The 17,417-nt window shown below is 44.2% G+C and overlaps 1 protein-coding gene across 7 annotated transcripts in view; it reads left to right on the top strand.

Annotated features, from left to right (window-relative positions):
* The window catches only part of KALRN (kalirin RhoGEF kinase), a 706,454-nt gene that overhangs the window by 321,684 nt on the left and 367,353 nt on the right, over nucleotides 1–17,417 (top strand). For all 7 annotated transcript variants that reach the window (XM_037033686.1, XM_037033687.1, XM_037033688.1 and 4 more), the window contains exons 7-8: nucleotides 9,868–10,059; nucleotides 14,527–14,658. In XM_037033686.1, coding sequence (XP_036889581.1) covers nucleotides 9,868–10,059; nucleotides 14,527–14,658 — 324 coding nt within the window. The remainder of the gene's footprint in view (nucleotides 1–9,867; nucleotides 10,060–14,526; nucleotides 14,659–17,417) is intronic.

Below are 17,417 nucleotides of genomic sequence, written 5' to 3' on the forward strand. Positions count from 1 at the left end.
AATGAGGAATAATGGTTGTGCCTGTGCCAGGGATGTTGTTAGGATGAGATATGACCATGCATTTTAGGCACAGCATTTGGCATGGTGTTACACCGGGCAAATGTTCAGCTATTTTATTGTCAGGGTTGAGAGTGCTAGAAGAAATAGTTCTCCTTGTCCAGGGAAAGCTCCTCAGAGTTCCCATCTACAGAGCGTCTCAAACTTTAAGGTACATATGTATCACTCAGGACAATCTTGTTAAAATGCAGCTTCACATTCAGGATGTTGGGAAGGGACCTGAGAGTCTGCAATTCTAACCAGATCCTAGATTGTACTGATGCCACAGAACAAGCTCTGAATAACCGGGTCCTATAAGAGAAAGAGCCAAGGGAATAAAATATTGTTGAATGCATTTTCTTGAAGTCTTATAGCCTTTGATTTTGACCATAAAGGCAGCCTGAAATTACTACTTCACAACCCAGAAGAGCTGCCTTGTTCCCAGCCACTCTGTCCATTGGTGTCCCTGAATCCGATTCCAGCTCTCCCCACCCCACCCTGTCATGTCAATCCTGCAGTGATACCTCATACAAAGATACTCACCTCCTCCAAGGAAGTTTCACTCAAAACTGAGAAAAAAGAAAAAGAGGGGCTGGCTTCTTTTTTAACTTAAATCTGCCCCCGGGTTTTCTTGGCCTTCAGACATATGGCCAGGCATGTATTTTCACGGCTGCTTAATGGTTTGTAAAGCAATTGTTTGAGAAAACAGTGCTACAGCAAGCCAGGTAAAAGGGACAGAGGGATTAATGGGCCAGCGTTATCTTTGCTGAGCACCAGGCTGCTCCCGCTCCTTTCCTCTCTCCACCCAGCAGTGACAGATGGCTTCCACATGCTTTGACCTACTGTTTGGCCAGATTTGACCAGATAGTCATCCATCAGCTGCCCCGTTTGGCCCCCTAGAGGGCACCCTGTGGTTTGTGGGAGGCAGAAGTTGGAGTTTTCCTTTGGAGCTCCTCACATCCCAGCTATCGGCAGAAGAGTTTCAAGCATGGACAGTTCTTATTCCAGATGTTACTATCCCAGTGTCCATATGTTTCCAGGTGGGATCAGCAGGTTTACATTGTAATGTTAAACATGTTAAACTAATTAATCATAAGCTGATGGTTTAACAGCTTCAGTACCCAAAGTGAGTTTGGTACTAGCAAAGATGTAAGCAATCCATATGGCACTATTAATCTGGAGAAAGGAAGCAAGGTTCAGCTTTTTCCATTGCCTCGGCACAGTCTTTTTATTTTCTCACTGATGTTGAATGTTACTTACAAAGCCACTGAAAGCAGTGTGGGAAAATCTCCAAGTACTTTTCCTTATGACTTTCTTTGAGTGTGGCAAAATGAAAACATCAATGGATATAAGTTTCAAGGCGTGAGACGAGGTAGCTATAAGCAGGAAGGTCATAGAGACTAGGAATCAAGAGGCCGGGGTCCAGTCCCGATTGGCCTCATTTTGTGTCTTTGAGCACACCACTTGATTGACTCAACAAATTTTTAAGAACTTATTAGGTGGACTCAAGAAATGTCTGGGCTTTTTTTCCCTGAGATTAAAATGAGATTGCTACATGAATTTCTAAAAAATTTCAAATACTGTGTTTATATTCCTTTCCTTATAAAAGTGGTATTTGTTCACTAAAACTTGCCTGTTTCACTTGAATGTAAATTGGACTTTACTTTAAAAAAAAGTTCTACCAAAAACAGGTGGAGAAATCTGAGTAATTACAGCTTTTAAGGAGTGCAACCTGACCAAATCATGAAAATTAAATATACATCAAAATAATTTTTAAAACTAAAAATATTAAAAATACTAACTGCATTAAAATTAAAAGTGTTTTCACAGCACCTAGCATTATTTGCAGAGGAAACCAAAAACAAAAACTGTAAGTAACTTTTGCATTTCAGTAAAAAGGAGTTTGACAAAAGCCGAAGGTTGAATGAACATAAGTTCGCCATTAGCTCTACCACCCACAGGCATTTGGTATTTTGATAGCTCAGTAGGATGAAAAAGCCTGTGGGATAAATTATTATATACTTATTCTTTATAATTTTAAGAAATTATCTTTAAAACATATTATTTTTAAAAATCTTCTCTATATACAGAGAATTGAGATGAGAAAAAGATTTTTTAAAAGGTTCCCATTACCATGTACGTCTGATACAAAATAAGCAATCAATAACTGAAAATACCTGTGTGTACTTCCTTGGTACACATGACTCTTTTCAGCTGAGGCCATACTATTCTTAGACATATTTTGTCTTTCACATTTTGATTTAACATATGGTTTTTATTTGACCTGAATGATTTTTGCTGAGTACTCTGGCTTTCAGCAGGTGTTGCCTGGCCTCTCTCTGTGCCTTGACTTTCGGTCTTGGGGAGGCCAGGTCTCCAGAGCTTGTCTAGAGGACTGAATCCCTTTCAGGAACGTGACCGCTACGTGGTCACTGTGCCTCGCCTTCTCCGATGATCTGTCGGATTGCAGCTTCCACTTTCGTAACAATAATTTAAAAGCCGCAGCCCATTAACTGGAATGGGATGGAGAACCCCATGCCCAGGACTCATTCCCCCTGGAGGTGAGACAGCTCTTCACTGACTCCCCTCTGTCTCTCTGGAGGTGAATATGAAAAACATAGTCCCTGGATGACAACATGAAGGGCCCCACGCCCAGCCTGGCGAGGGGACTTCTGCCGCCCTTTGCAAAATGGTCAGTAACAAGGAAAAGGGTCTGTTCTCTTGTATGAGGACAAGACATCCCCACCTTTGAGTGCTTTGGGCATAGCTAACACATGCTGAGGGAGTGGATATGCCTTAAGAAGGTTATCCCAGGAGACAAAGAGATATTTTTCCAACTTAAGTTATGGAAGGACACTGTGTTGAAAGGGCATCGCCCACAGAGCAAGTCACTGGCTGATTCTGAGTTCTCTGATGGACCATTCAGCACCCTGGACCCTTGAACTGTAGGGGAAGGACACCAGAGGGGCTGTGTTGTGCAGGGCAGTGGCCTGACAGGCAGCCAGGGCAGCTTCATCGGCTGCAGGGACGTTTCTCAGGAATAGCAGGGCACGTTGTGGGGAACTCACTATGAAATACAATGGCACTTTAGACTCTTGTTAGAATATTTGCCTCTAGTTGGAGTAGTTGATATGTTTTTCTTTTGTTAATGCTTTTAACTAATACTTTGAGCTGGTTTGCATTTAATTTGGAGAGTTAACACCAACCTGCTGGAACTAGATGAGGGAAAAGATCCAACATTCTTTGAGTTATTGGTTATATGCCAGGCAACGTTTTGGATGCTTTGTGTTTCGTGTAACCCACAGGAGAGAGTTTTCTGATTCAGAATGTGAACCTATGCCCACAGGAATACAAAATTAACCTTTGTTTATAGAGTGAAGTGAATGGGATTCAAATAATACAAATATTCACAAATGGTCTGTTCTTATACGCAGGCCCTGACATAGAGCTTAGGGTTACCAAAAAGCATCAAATGATTATTCCTAGAAAAGCCAGTATCTCTTTCAAAGTACACCACATAAAAACTTTATTTAAGGAAAAAAAGTTATCTGGGTTTTTAACTGGAAAGTTATTAGCTATAAGCACCTGTGCATGTTTCTGTAGCCAGTCAGGGCAGCTAGGAGCCAAGTTCAAAGTGAAAGCCTTTGGCAGGGCTGAAAACTTGCACCAAGATCCTGCCAAGAAGTTCTTTCAGGAAAACAACTCTGCTCCATTGATTTCAGTTCATCACAACAGGGGACAAGTCCTCAGGAGAAGGAGCCCTGCATCCTGTGATCCCCAGTTAACAAATGAATGCAGGAATGTAATGAGAAAACATAATTTTGTAGGCACCAAAAGCAGGGGCAGAGTGTAACTGTAGAGGGTTTTTGAGTTAGTGAGATTTTGCTGGAGGTTAGTTATTTTTCCCATTTTTGACCAAAATGATGGGAGGAGAACCTCTGGGGGAAGTAGGAGCCGGTGAATGAAGTAACGGACAATGCTGTGGGCGCCTTGCATTCTTCAGGGTGGTGTTAGTATCTCAGGCTATGCCATACTTTGAATAATGATGATAATGATAGCACTACATATATGTGGGGGTTTAAATTAACAAAGCAACTGTAATAGCATAAACAATAAAATATAATTTTTTTAAAAGTAAATTAAGTTTTAAAGTGAGGGATTAAGATGATACTAAGCCAGAATTACTAGCTATATGATTAATTTTGGGCCAGATAAGTCTAGGCAGCTCTGCTCAGGGGAAGGAGCTGAAGAGGACAGTGGGTGGGTAGCAGCAGGTCTCCATCATCACTCAGCTGCAGCTGTGGCCCTCATGTGACAGGGCAGAGAGCAGAGCCAGGATGAGGAGCTGAGGCACATGACAGACAGCTGAGGCTAGGCTCTGTGTCCCTCTGTGGTACACAGCACTCCTCTCCGTGCTCTTCCTCTCCCCAGCCCTTTAGCACACAGGGCGGTCTTCTGAAAGCATGAGTCAGATCATGTTACTCTTTTGTTTAAAACCTCAGCCCTGGCTGGTGTGGCTCAGTGGATGGAGCCCTGGACTGAGAGCCAAAGGGTTGCCGGTTCAATTCCGACTCGCGCCTGGGCTCGTGCCTGGATTGCGGGCCAGGTACCCCGTGTGGGGCATGCAAGAGGCAACCACACACTGATGTTTGTCTCCCTCTCTCCTTTCCTTCCCCTTTCTTTAAAAATCAATCAATAAAATCTTTTAAAAAATAAAACCTTCCCCTTGCACATAGGAACTTGAAAGTTTTGAGTTACCCTTGTTTCTTCAGTTTATACCCCACTTCCTCCTAAGAAGAGGGTTTTTGGAGGGGAATATATTAAGTCCTCATTCTTCCTGGCACTGAAGAGAAGAAAGAAAAAAGAACTGTGACCTCCTAAATTTTCTCTACATTCAATCTGGTGCCCTCTGTAAACAGAGATGGATTTAGAGGCCTGGGTTATGTGGAAGTAACACTACTTTCTCAAAAATGGAATGTCTGAGATCATTTAGCTCAACTACCTCACTTTACAGATGAGGAAGCTGAGGAACAGAGGAAGCAAGTGACATCTTAAGTGAGTGCCCAGGGTAAACAAGAACTCATGTCTCTTTTTTTTTTTTTTAAATAATTTATTTATTTATCTTTAGAGGGGAAGGGAAGGAGAGAGGAAGAGAAACATCAATGTATGGTTGCTTCTCCTGCATCCCTTGCTGGGAACTGGCCCCTGCCGGGAACTGGCCTGCAACCTAGGCATGTTGCCCTGACTGGGAATCGAACCGCGAACGTCTGGTTCGCAGGCCTGAGCTCAATCCACTGAGCTACACCAGGCAGGGCTAGAACTCATGTCTCTTTACTCCTGATTTCGATGCTCTCGACTGATGGGCAGCTCTGCAGGAGAAGGGCATTAAGCCTGGCAGTCAAGAGTGGCAGGGCCAGGCAGATGGGACGGGTTGGAGGAGGCATCTGGTAGGAAATGAAAAGGCTGTAAAGAGTCAAAGTATCCATTACCACTGGCTACATCCCCAGGACAGACGATGCTCCCAAATGCTCCTGAGTAGAGGCATAAACAGTGACGCAGACCACATGGATGGACCAACCAAAGGCCACAACATGTCACTGGAGCCTAAGGACTAAACACCCTTCTTTACCCAGCCTCTTAATCCAGCTCTTTCAGCATGTTCTTTCCTTTTAAGTCATTTGAGACTTTCTCTGCTCTTCCTTTTTTCATGTGGTTTGTGGCTGCAGTTTAGAATCTATCTGCCCACTTGTCTCAGGTTCTAGGCTGAAGGAAAATAGCGCTGATGATGAACTTGGGTAATGTCACTTGCCTGCCGGGTTTCGATATTCTGAAAAGGACCTTAGAGGGGAAAAAGTTAGCAGATTCATGAGTCGACAATATATTTATCCCTCTGTTATGAGGAATACTGCCTCCACGACTTTTGTGAAGCATAATCATTTGTTAGTCTCAGTAAGACATTTTTCCACCCACTGATAAGGAAACAAAAAAAGGCATTTACTGTGCTAGTCTCTAGAATGAAATGTAAGCTGTGGTCTTTTGTGTGTTTGTTTGCTTCTAGCTTTCATTTATGATCACAGGCTTTAGGACTGCTGGGGCCTTGGAGCACCGCCAACNAAGAACTCATGTCTCTTTACTCCTGATTTCGATGCTCTCGACTGATGGGCAGCTCTGCAAGAGAAGGGCATTAAGCCTGGCAGTCAAGAGTGGCAGGGCCAGGCAGATGGGATGGGTTGGAGGAGGCATCTGGTAGGAAATGAAAAGGCTGTAAAGAGTCAAAGTATCCGTTACCACTGGCTACATCTTCAGCACAGACGATGCTCCCAAATGCTCCTGAGTGGAGGCATAAACAGTGACGCAGACCACATGGATGGACCGACCAAAGGCCACGACATGTCACTGGAGCCTAAGGACTAAGCACCCCTCTTTACCCAGCCTCTTAACCCAGCTCTTTCAGCATGTTCTTTCCTTTTAAGTCATTTGAGACTTTCTCTGCTCTTTTTTCATGTGGTTCGTGGCTGCAGTTTAGAATCTATCTGCCCACTTGTCTCAAGTTCTAGGCTGAAGGAAAATAGCGCTGATGATGATGAACTTGGGTAATGTCACTTGCCTGCCGGGTTTGCTATTCTGAAAAGGACCTTAGAGGGGAAAAAGTTAGCAAATTCATGAGTCGACAATATATTTATCCCTCTGTTATGAGGAATACTGCCTCCACGCCTTTTGTGAAGCATAATCATTTGTTAGTCTCAGTAAGACATTTTTCCACCCACTGATAAGGAAACAAAAAAAGGCATTTACTGTGCTAGTCTCTAGAATGAAATGTAAGCTGTGGTCTTTTGTGTGTTTGTTTGCTTCTAGCTTTCATTTATGATCACAGGCTTTAGGACTGCTGGGGCCTTGGAGCACCGCCAACCTCACCACCACCTCCTGTGCAGGAAGCCCCTTCCCAACATCCCGGCCAGTGGTTCCGATCCCTCCCCCCTGCATCCCCACAGCGAGTGGCTTCTACCTCTGACAAAACACTTACTTCATTTTGCTTTCAATTACATTTACTTAAGGACTTTTCTTCAATCTCAGCTGTGAGCCCCTGAGGGTAGGAATCCTGTCTCCTTCCTCTTTGATCTCCTACAGCTCCCAACACAGAGCCTGGCTGTCTCACTCTCCATAAATATTTGAATGAGTGACAAGGTGTTAACGGCCTCAAGAAGGCGACCACAGTTAGATGTTTCTAATAGCTGGAGACTTCTTCCTGAAAGTGAGGAGAAATATGCCTCCCCACATTCTCTGTGGGGGAGAATGAAAACAGGCAGTCATGACGGAGGGCCAGGCATCCACGAGATGTACAGGAAGGGTCCCGGAGGCAGGCTAGCGCCCTGCTCTTAATGGTTTCCTTGCTTCCCATTTGGCCGAAGGTCTGTCCCAGGACAGAAAAACTCAACAACCCTAGATAGATCTGGATAAATGCGTGTGAGGGGGAGAGTTCCAAGATTCCAACCCAGCTTGGCAGGACAGCTGTATCCGACACTGTCCATGCCCCACCTATATCCACTTTGCCCACCCTGAGGGTCCTCTGCAGACTGTTCCCCCACACACTGACAGCTTCCTATGTTTCTCTGCCCTTGGTCACTCTGGTGTGGAGAGCGTGCTTGGCCTGTGTATAGGTCAGGCTGGAAATGCCAGGGAGTTCCTCGAGTAGAGACCTTCAGCAGTGAGCAGCGGGACTTGGCGTGTCCACACCCCAGACACCTCACCTGCCAGTTGGACAACTCAGAAGCATGTTCTGCCCAGGTGCAGAGAGTTGTGGGAGGGAGGGATGGCTCCCAGTGGCTCATAGCAGCAGCCCTCTCGTGAACACACATCCCGTATTCATTGTTCCCTCTGCCCTCTTTGAGTCCTCACTCCCTCACTGTTTTTCCTGGGATCACACTCAAATACATCATCTACCCCAAATCCTTGTCTCAGGGTCTGCTCTGGGGGACCCCAAACTAAGACAAAGACACAAGCAGGAAATTTGGGGAAATGCATGTTATTCCCTTAGAAGAGAGAACTTTTAAAATCAGTACATGCCTTTTTTCCTTTTCTTTCCCTCTAAGTACAGATTTGGTTTTTCTGTCAGTTCTATAAATACAGTTTAATTTTAAGTAGAATCTATGTTCTAACTCAGAAAACAGAGCTGGTAATGATTCCTAAATCTCTGAAGGATCGTTATTTAAAATAATAAGTCTCGGTAATGTTCTAGTCTCCTAAAGGAAGTGTATGCACCATGTCAGAAAGACCCCAGGCCAGACTAAAGAAAAAGTTTATGCATGGGCATCATTAGACATCAGGACGGATTTGTATCCAAGTCTGTCAACGAACCTGTTAAACTTCCACAGAGACCTTTTAAATGAAGAGAGACCTCAACCATCTGGCTCAGGTTTAGGATGGAGTGAGTGCTTAGAGGAAAGCTAAGATGAATGGGGACCATGAGGGAAGAGGGGAAGAAAAATAAAGAACCTTCATTAAATGTTTTACTCAGTATTAATGAACTACCTCTCAGCTAATGGAAACAAGAGAAAATGCAGTTGTTGAAGAATATTCATTTTCAGTTGAGAAGATTTGTAACAAAAAACAAAGGTGTACAAGCCACCTGTCACCCACATCCTTCTTTAGGCAGACATTATGAGTCAGAGAAGCTCTCTGTGAGTGCCACACTATTCCTTGATTGTTTCGACACCCCTTACAATTAATAGGAGGTAGCAGTTAAAAATAACCATGCTCCCTAGTTTTATGTCAGTGGGGATTTTCTATGGCCTTGTTTCGTCCTGGAGAGTTTTTTACTAGCCCAGTAGGAAACAGCGTCCATGATGGCCGTGAATTTTAGTTGGCAGTGATGGGAATGAGTGTGAATGAAACACAGGATGAAAAGAGTCGGCAGGGCCAGGAGACCTCCACAATTGCCTTGTGGGGTGGGGCGGGGTTGGGGTCCTAAGTCAAGGGGAGATAAGAAAAGGTCCCATTGATCTTGTTTTTAGCATGGAAAAGTGTGTGGCTTCCGGTGTTCTCTTTATTTAAACCCTGACTGATGGCCAGCGCCTCAGCTCTTCTGGTGCAGGGAGTGGCATGGGGGCAGCGAAGTCTTTCCTTGGTGCTGGAAGACGTAGAATTAACACATAACGTGTGCCCTTTACCCTCTTTGGTGTGCATTGCTGCCCTGTTGTAGGCGGCAGTAATGCCCTGGGTACGGCTCTTTCCGGAGCAAGAGAGGTGTTTTGGCCTCCTCCAGCTTTTGCCCTAATCTGAGCCATTACATTCAGAAAGTAACTTTTAAAAAAGAGTTTATTTAGAGAGAGGGGAAGGGAAGGAGAGAGAGGGAGAGAAACATCAGTGTGTGGTTCCCTCTCACGCACCCTTTGCTGGGCGCCTGACTGGGAATTGAACAGCGACCCTTTGGTTCACAGGCCCATGCTCAAACCACTCAGCTACACAAGCCAGGGCAAGACAGGAACTCTTAGAAGTACCATACTGTCCCCATTGGCATGATCTCAAAGATGATAGTGAGGTTTACTAAGGTATTCCATGCAAAATGATGGCATTTATGTGCATTAGTAGTTGGCACAAAAACTATCCTGGTCCCCGGAATGAAAAGCATCAGTTATCTTACCCGCTATCTGTAGAAATTTTATCATATACAAAGACTTGGGCCAAAAACAGATATGCTAGTGTGGCCTATACCATCCTGTCTCATAATTGTCATTTGGGGTAGCTTGCTTTCCCAAATACCCACCCCAAAAGCATTCCGTGGGTGCCTTTTCAGCCTGCCCCACTATGCACTCGCTCTGCTTTGCTTTCCAGAATGCCTATGTCAACATCAACCGCATCATGTCCGTGGCTTCTCGCCTCTCTGAGGCTGGTCATTATGCCTCACAGCAAATCAAGCAGATTTCCACACAGCTGGACCAGGAGTGGAAGAGCTTTGCGGCTGCCCTAGATGAACGTAGTACCATCCTCGCCATGTCTGCCGTATTCCACCAGAAGGCTGAGCAGGTGAGGCCACGGGAGCTGCAGAGGTTGGTGGGAAGGGTGGGAGGATATACACTTCGCACAGAGCTCCTCCTCCCTCTGAAACACTGAAGACCCCGATGAGTAGCTGCAACAATAACCCATGTCTCCCACTTTCATGGGCCCTGTGTACGTAAAGAGACATTGGTGGCTTTGTTTATCATCCAAATAAGAAGGAACCCAGAGTCTGTTTACTTGCCACTGGATAGTTTATTGTTGTGTGTACTTGTGTACATTGATTGCCTGCCTAGTTTGTGTTCCCTGAGTTTGGACAAAAGGGGTGAAACTGAACTGATCATAAGAGTAAGGGGAAACTAATATTATATGAAGCATTTGCTAAGATAATAATAATACTGTAACAATAACACAGTAGCTAGAAATAGCAATTACTGGTTCTCATTCACTGACCAGTACTGGCCAGTGACATCACTAACTCATTTTACAGAGAGGAGCACTGAAGGTCGGAGAGAATAAATGATCTGCCTTTGGTTCACAGGCCCATGTGAACTGGTTAGAGTTCTAACCACTAACACACCCCTTAGGTCTTAACCCAGGGGTGTGTTGGAGCTCACTCTAACCAGATCATGGAAGTCCAGTTGTTAAAATTGCAGGAATTTCATGAACTGGTTGTTACATTTAGCATTACTTAAGCCAAATTTACATTAGCTATGTTGTATTAAAGACAAAGCCAATGAATACTTAAAACTCATTATTTCCCATTTATTTTGCTACATTTCATTATCTAGGTTGTTGACGTTATTTATATCTATTTGGAAATTTGTATCTGTGGTGGAAATACTGTGCATGTGTGCTACTTAGTCATCTCTTCCTAACTCCACATTTGGTGGTGTCCCATTGGGAACTTGAAATAGACCAAGGCAGGAGTTTTACGCCATGGAAATCAGCAAATGCCACAAACCAAGGCTGGATTTCTTGTTTATTGATTGTCTAGAGTCTTAAAAAATGAGGTAGAAAAAATTTTATAGTGCAGACTGAACTTAAAAATGTGCCTTGTCTGTAGCTCTTACATTATGAATGGTACACAGAATTGAGGAAATCTTCCGATATTCAGAAACTATTATTCCATTCTGCACAGAAGTCCCTCACATCATGGATGAACAAGTAATGTTCTGACACAAGTCTTGAGGTAGTTTCACTCTTGTCTTACACCAACATAAGTGAAAGTGACTTCTGGCTAAGATGGAGGTGTAGGTAGACACATGTGCCTCCTTGCACAACCAAAAGAAGGACAACAACAAATTTAAAAAACAAAAAATAACCACAACTGACAGGAAATCAAACTATATGGAAGTCCAACGACCAAGGAGTTAAAGTAGAAACAGTCATCCAGACCAGCAGCAGAGGTGGAGATGGGCAGCTGGTAAGAGAGGACTCCTGGCAAGGTGGCAGCTGGCAGACCAGTTGGTCCCACATTTGCATGCAGAAAAACCATGAGGAACAACTGGGGAGCAGGACATATCACAAAGCCCAGGGTTCCAGCACAGGGAGATAAAGCCTCAAAACCTCTAACTGAAAAAACCTGTGAGGGTTGCACCAGTAGGAGAAACTCTCAGGCTCACAGGAGAGTTCATTGGAGAGACCCACAGGGTCCTAGAAAGTACACAAAATCACCCACCCAGGAATCCGCACCAGAAGGGCCCAATTTGCTTGTAGGAAGTGGGGGAAGTGACTGAAAGCTGGCAGAGTGGAGCAAGCAGCATTGTTCCCTCTCAGATCCCTTCCCTACATATAGCACCATCATGCAGTGAGGTGGGTTGCTTCACCCAGGTGAATACCTAAAGCTTTGCCCCTTACTATGTAACAGGTGTGCCAAGAAAAAAAATGGCCCAAACGAAAGAACAGATCAAAGCTGCTGGAAAAATACAACCAAATGACAAAGAGATAGCCAATCTATCAGATGCACTGTTCAAAACACTGGTAATCAGGATGCTCACATAATTGGTTGCGTATGGTCGCAAAATAGAGGAAAAAGTGAAGGTTATGCAAAGTGAAATGAAAGAAACTGTACAGGGAACCAACAGTACAGCAAAGGAAACCAGGACTTAAATCAGTGGTTTGGACCAGAAGCAAGAAATAAACATTCAGCCAGAATGGAATGAAGAAACAAGAATTTAGAAAACAATGAGGAGAGGCTTAGGAACCTCTGGGACAAGTTTAAACACTCCAACATCCAAATCATAGGGATGCCAGAAGTAGAAGGCGAAGAACAAGAAATTGAAAACTTATTTGAAAAAATAATGAAGGAAAACTTTTCCTAATCTGGCAATGGATATAGACTTCCAGGAAGTCCAGAAAGCTCAGAGAATCCCAAAGAAGTTGGACCCAAGGAAGCACACAGTAAGGCACATCATAATCATATTACCCAAGATGAAAGATAAGGAGAAAATCTTAAAAGCTGCAAGAGAAAAGCAGACAGTTACCTACAAAGGAGTTCCCATCAGACTGTCAGCTGATTTCTCAAAAGAAACCTTACAGATAAGAAGGGGCTGGAAAGAAGTATTCCAAGTCATGAAAGGCAATGACCTACATTCAAGATTACTCTATCCAGCAAGCTGTGATTTAGAATGGAAGGGCAGATAAAGTGCTTCCCAGATAAGGTCAGGTTAAAGGACTTCATCATCACCAAGCCCTTATTATATGAAATGTTAAAGGGACTTATATAAGAAAAAGAAGATAAAAATATGAACAATAAAATGACAGCAGACTCACAGTTATTAACAACCAAACCTAAAACAAAAACAAGAACAAACTAAGCAGACAATTAGAACAGGAACAGAATCACAGAAATGGAGATCACATGGAGGGTTATCAGTGGGGAAGGGGGAGGGGAAGAATGGAAGACTAGGTACAGAGAATAAGTAGCATAAATGGTAGGTAGAAATTAGACAGGGGAAGTTAAGGATAGTGTAAGAAGTGTAGAAGCCAAAGAACTTACATGTATGACCCATGAACATGAACTAAGGGGTTGGGGGGAAAGAGGTGATGTTCCAGGCAGATGGGAATAAAGCAGGGAAATGGGACAACTGTAATAGCGTAATCAATAAAATAAATTTAAAATATATATATTTCTATGAAAAAAATCATAAGTGAAACTATCAATTGGCTTTCATATCACTACTATGCACATATGTCACATACAAAAGCATCCCATGAGAATCAATTGGCTACATAGTATTACAATAAAGAGCATTGTATGTTATTATTCTGTATAAATTTTGTGCCACATCTCTCTTATGTTAGTAAAGTTTATGATACACTTGGGTATGTTTGTGTTGTGGGTACAGAAAACACAATGCCAGGACTGAGAATAGCTGGAGGAGTCAAGCTTCTTGCTGATGTTTCCTGACTTAGTTTGGGTCAGGAGCAATTTTATTTGTATCTATTTTTAATGTGGTTTCCTCTGATATTACCACTTCTTCAGGGAAACTCATAACTGTGATTCTATTTAGCTGGAGGAAAAAAACACACCCAACAGTGGATTCAAGGCCAGTTTTTCAATGCGTTTATTTAGGCAGCTCTTTATTGTCCTCGTGTGGGCTGTTCTAGGCAATGAGATAAAAGGGTATCTAGGCAATTAATTTGAATGGAGCTGTGCACCCAGGCAACAAGAATCACAGACAAAAACGATTCCAGACTGTTGGGTGAAAAATGATTTGCAGTTTAAAGGTGTGTTTTTCCACCTAATAAATCTGAGTGATTTCAGTTGGCTCGCCATTTGTGCACACTTATAGCCCTCCACAGTTGTTAATTTTCATTTTTAAATAATTTGATATCTGTCAAGGTCTATATCTATATATCACATTCCAGGAGGCACTGCCACTGTAGGCACAGCACAGTCTGTCCCCTTAAGCTGCCCCTCCCCCTCTCCACCCCTGAGGCTACTGATCCAACAGTGAGGGTCTTCTTGAGGGTTGATCTCCATTCCTTGTGGGAAAGTCTCTGCAAGCTCCCTGAGGGGCCTGTATTATATGCTCTTGGCTCCTCTTCACAACTCAGTGTACACACTATAACGTAAAGTACCTGTATGGAAACATTCCATTACATTAAGTGTATCCCCGGACATGTGCCTGTGAGTGTGTACAGGACAAGCAGCGGTAACGTATACATGTAATGTAATGAGCTGTTTGCACACCTGTATTTTATAGTCAATACGTGGATGTAATCTGTTGGACATGCAGATGACTCCCACCCCCAGTAGTTTCATAATAGTCATCTTTGTTTGTGGAAACTGCACTTCTTAAACAGGTACTGGGTCTGACTTCTTACATGGAGTTAATATCCGTGCAATTAAAGAAAAACTTCCACCCTCTGCAGTGGCCTCTGAAGGCTTCCAGAGGTCCTGATTACGCTTCTTCCCAAGGTCTCTGCATAATTTGTCCATGCCCCACCCGCAATGCCCCCCACACTGACCCAGCTGGCATTTCCTTCCAGTTCCTGTCGGGAGTAGACGCCTGGTGCAAGATGTGCAGTGAAGGTGGCCTGCCATCCGAGATGCAGGACCTGGAGCTGGCAATCCACCACCACCAGTCTTTGTATGAGCAGGTGACTCAGGCCTACACAGAGGTGAGAACCAAGCAGGACACCCAAGGGTACTGAGTGTGTGTGTGTATATGGGTGGGTGGCAAGAACACTGGCCTGTCCACTCTGGAAAAGCCCAGGTTGGACTAAGAAGAATAGATGCTATTTTTCTGTCTTTGGAGACTCTTTAAGATCTTGGATCTATGAATGATGGTGTCTCCAGCCTGGAGGCAGAAAAAATAGGGCCATCAGCAGGTACCACCTTGGCTATGTGTGATGATTGGACTCTCTTCTCTGGGGAAGGATTATATAAAAGCAACACTGCTCCTCTGGAGTTTGTTTCTGGCTGCTGTGCAGGCGCCTGCCACCCCTTTTGTGAAGCAGCTCATCACCAGAAGGTTCAGAGGAAAACTGGCCATAGGGCGCACATGAGTGTTTGTAGAAGTCGCCATGGAAGTGAAAGACAAACTAAAAGACTCTTCCTCTGAAAAATCAAAGTCTGGGGGCATTATTCAAAATTAGGAAGGGAAAAAAACTTTTTTTAGTTGTTCAAGTACAGTGGTCTCCATTCCCCACCCCCAAACTACTTCCCCCTATCCCAGCCATCCCCACTTCCCACCCCTGATCCTACCCCACTTTGGTTTTGTCCATGTGTCCTTTACACATGTTCCTGATAACACTTCCCATTTCCCCCCATTCTCCCCTCCCCTCTCCCCTCTGGTTACTGTCAGTTTGTTCTTAATTTCAATGTCCCTGGTTCTATTTTGCTTGCTTGTTTGGTTGGTTGATTAGGTTACACTTATAGGTGAGATCATATGATATTTGTCTTTCACCAACTGGCTTATTTCACTTAACCTAATGCTCTCCAGTTCCATCTATGCTGTCCCAAAAGGTAGGAGGTCCTTCTTTCTTTTGCTGCATTGTATAGTAAAAGGAAAAGGGCTTATAGGTGTGTCTGTGTGGACGTGCACAGGTAAGTAGGTTTGCTGACTGGCATGAATTCTGAGGGAGGTGGGCTGATTAAGGAAACTGGATGAAGAGAGGAAAGTGAATTCAGATTTGGCCCATGGGTTCCTTCTGGGGCAAGGTCTGTTAGAGCACTATTTTCGAAGTGGGTTCCTATTCCACGGGCATCAGACTCACCTAAGGTGCTTGTTAGCGGTCCATATTCCTGGGTTCCGCCCCATCCTCAATCAGAAAGTCAAGAAGTGGGACATGGAGCTTACATTTTACTAAATATTATCCCAGATGAGTGTGATGCATGTTGAAGTCAAAGAACCAGTGGCTTGTGGGTGAAACCAAAGGGTTTTGCCACTGTCAAAACTGGGTTTGAATCTTGCCTTCCTTGCCAGCTGTGTGACCTCAGGCAAATTTCTTAACCATTGCAAGCCTCAGTTTCTTCTGTGAAATAAAGGTGTGATGCCTGCCTCACAGGGGAGTTTTGGGGAGTTATAAAGATAATGCATGTAATGCACCTGGTGCAGTGTGCCTGGCAATACTAAGTGCTGAAAATGGTGACAGGTTTTGTCATCACAGGAGGCAAAGAGGAAGGCTTGCGAGCCAATTTTGATCTCATCAGTTTTGACCTGAAGTATTGCCGGAAGTGGCACAAGGCTTTCTCTTTTAACAGAACTGTGCCTCTGCCCATGGGTCAAGAATCTCTAAATTTACTACTTCTTAAATGTACAAAAATAGAGTATACCAATGACATCAATATTGTACTCACGTGTTTCACATATATATGAGCGTAATTATAAATATAGATAGAGTATTTATCCCTATTTATTCTCAGGCCTTAGCATTGTGGGGCATAGACAGACCCTTCAAGCCCTCTGCAGAGGTCAGTGGGCTGTCTCTGCCTCCCACAGATGTGAACTAAGGCCAGGGACGGAACTCACGTGGACTTCATTGCAGGACTTGGCCCTCCATCTCCGACCACCCTAGACATATCACAGTGCCAAGAGACAGCGCTGGCTTAGAATTCCCCGAAGAGAGCTGTACTGGGTTTAGCCACAGGATATTTGTCTTTTTCATGTCTCTGGAGGGATGTTATGAGAGGAGGGCAAGCGTAGTGGTAGTTGCCCAAATCAGCTGTATTCCTCCAGCCAGGCTTCCTCTCTCATCTCAGGTGTACTCCCTCTCAGCTCTCCTCTTAATCAGCTCCAGCCCCACAGGCTGTTCTGCGGCCCCATGAGCAGGAGGAGCTGCAGTTGCCTCTTTGCTCCTGAACCCTCACCCAAGTATGACCGGAAGTGAGGGTGGGGTGGAGGAGGCTGCGAGCCCAACCCACAGCTTCCCATTTGTTGTCGCAAGGCTGAGGGTCTCCTTCCACACCTTGCTGACAGGAAAAGACCATTTTACTTCAAACCAACGTTGATTTTATTGTTAACCAAATTAATTCTACTAAATTAGAAAGGTAATCCCAAGCACTGGAGAGCCATAGGTGTCACTCCTATGATGCCAACTTCCGGAATACACAGTGCCCATAATTATGCCAGGATTCCAATGAAGAATGGCAGGGAGTGTCTCCCCCGCTGGCCTCAGCACTGAGGGAGAGAGTTGTGTAACCCAGGAGCTGAATGGTGTGTCCACAACCTTAGGGCCCTTCCTTTACTCTGCATATTCTGAAAAGATGGGGGTAGGACCACTTTCAGGAGGAAAAAAAGGGGGTTGTATAGAAGGAGAGCAAAAGAAGGGTCAGTATGGAAGAAGATGATGAGGAAATAAAGACAGGAGAGAGGAAGGATGAAGATGCTGATGAAGATAGAATTGGTGGCCAGTGCAATGTGCTGGGCTCCAGTCTA

Source organism: Sturnira hondurensis, unplaced genomic scaffold (genome assembly GCF_014824575.4).
Source record: "Sturnira hondurensis isolate 20B ecotype Veracruz unplaced genomic scaffold, ASM1482457v3 Scaffold0021765, whole genome shotgun sequence".
Classification (NCBI taxonomy): Eukaryota; Metazoa; Chordata; class Mammalia; order Chiroptera; family Phyllostomidae; genus Sturnira; species Sturnira hondurensis.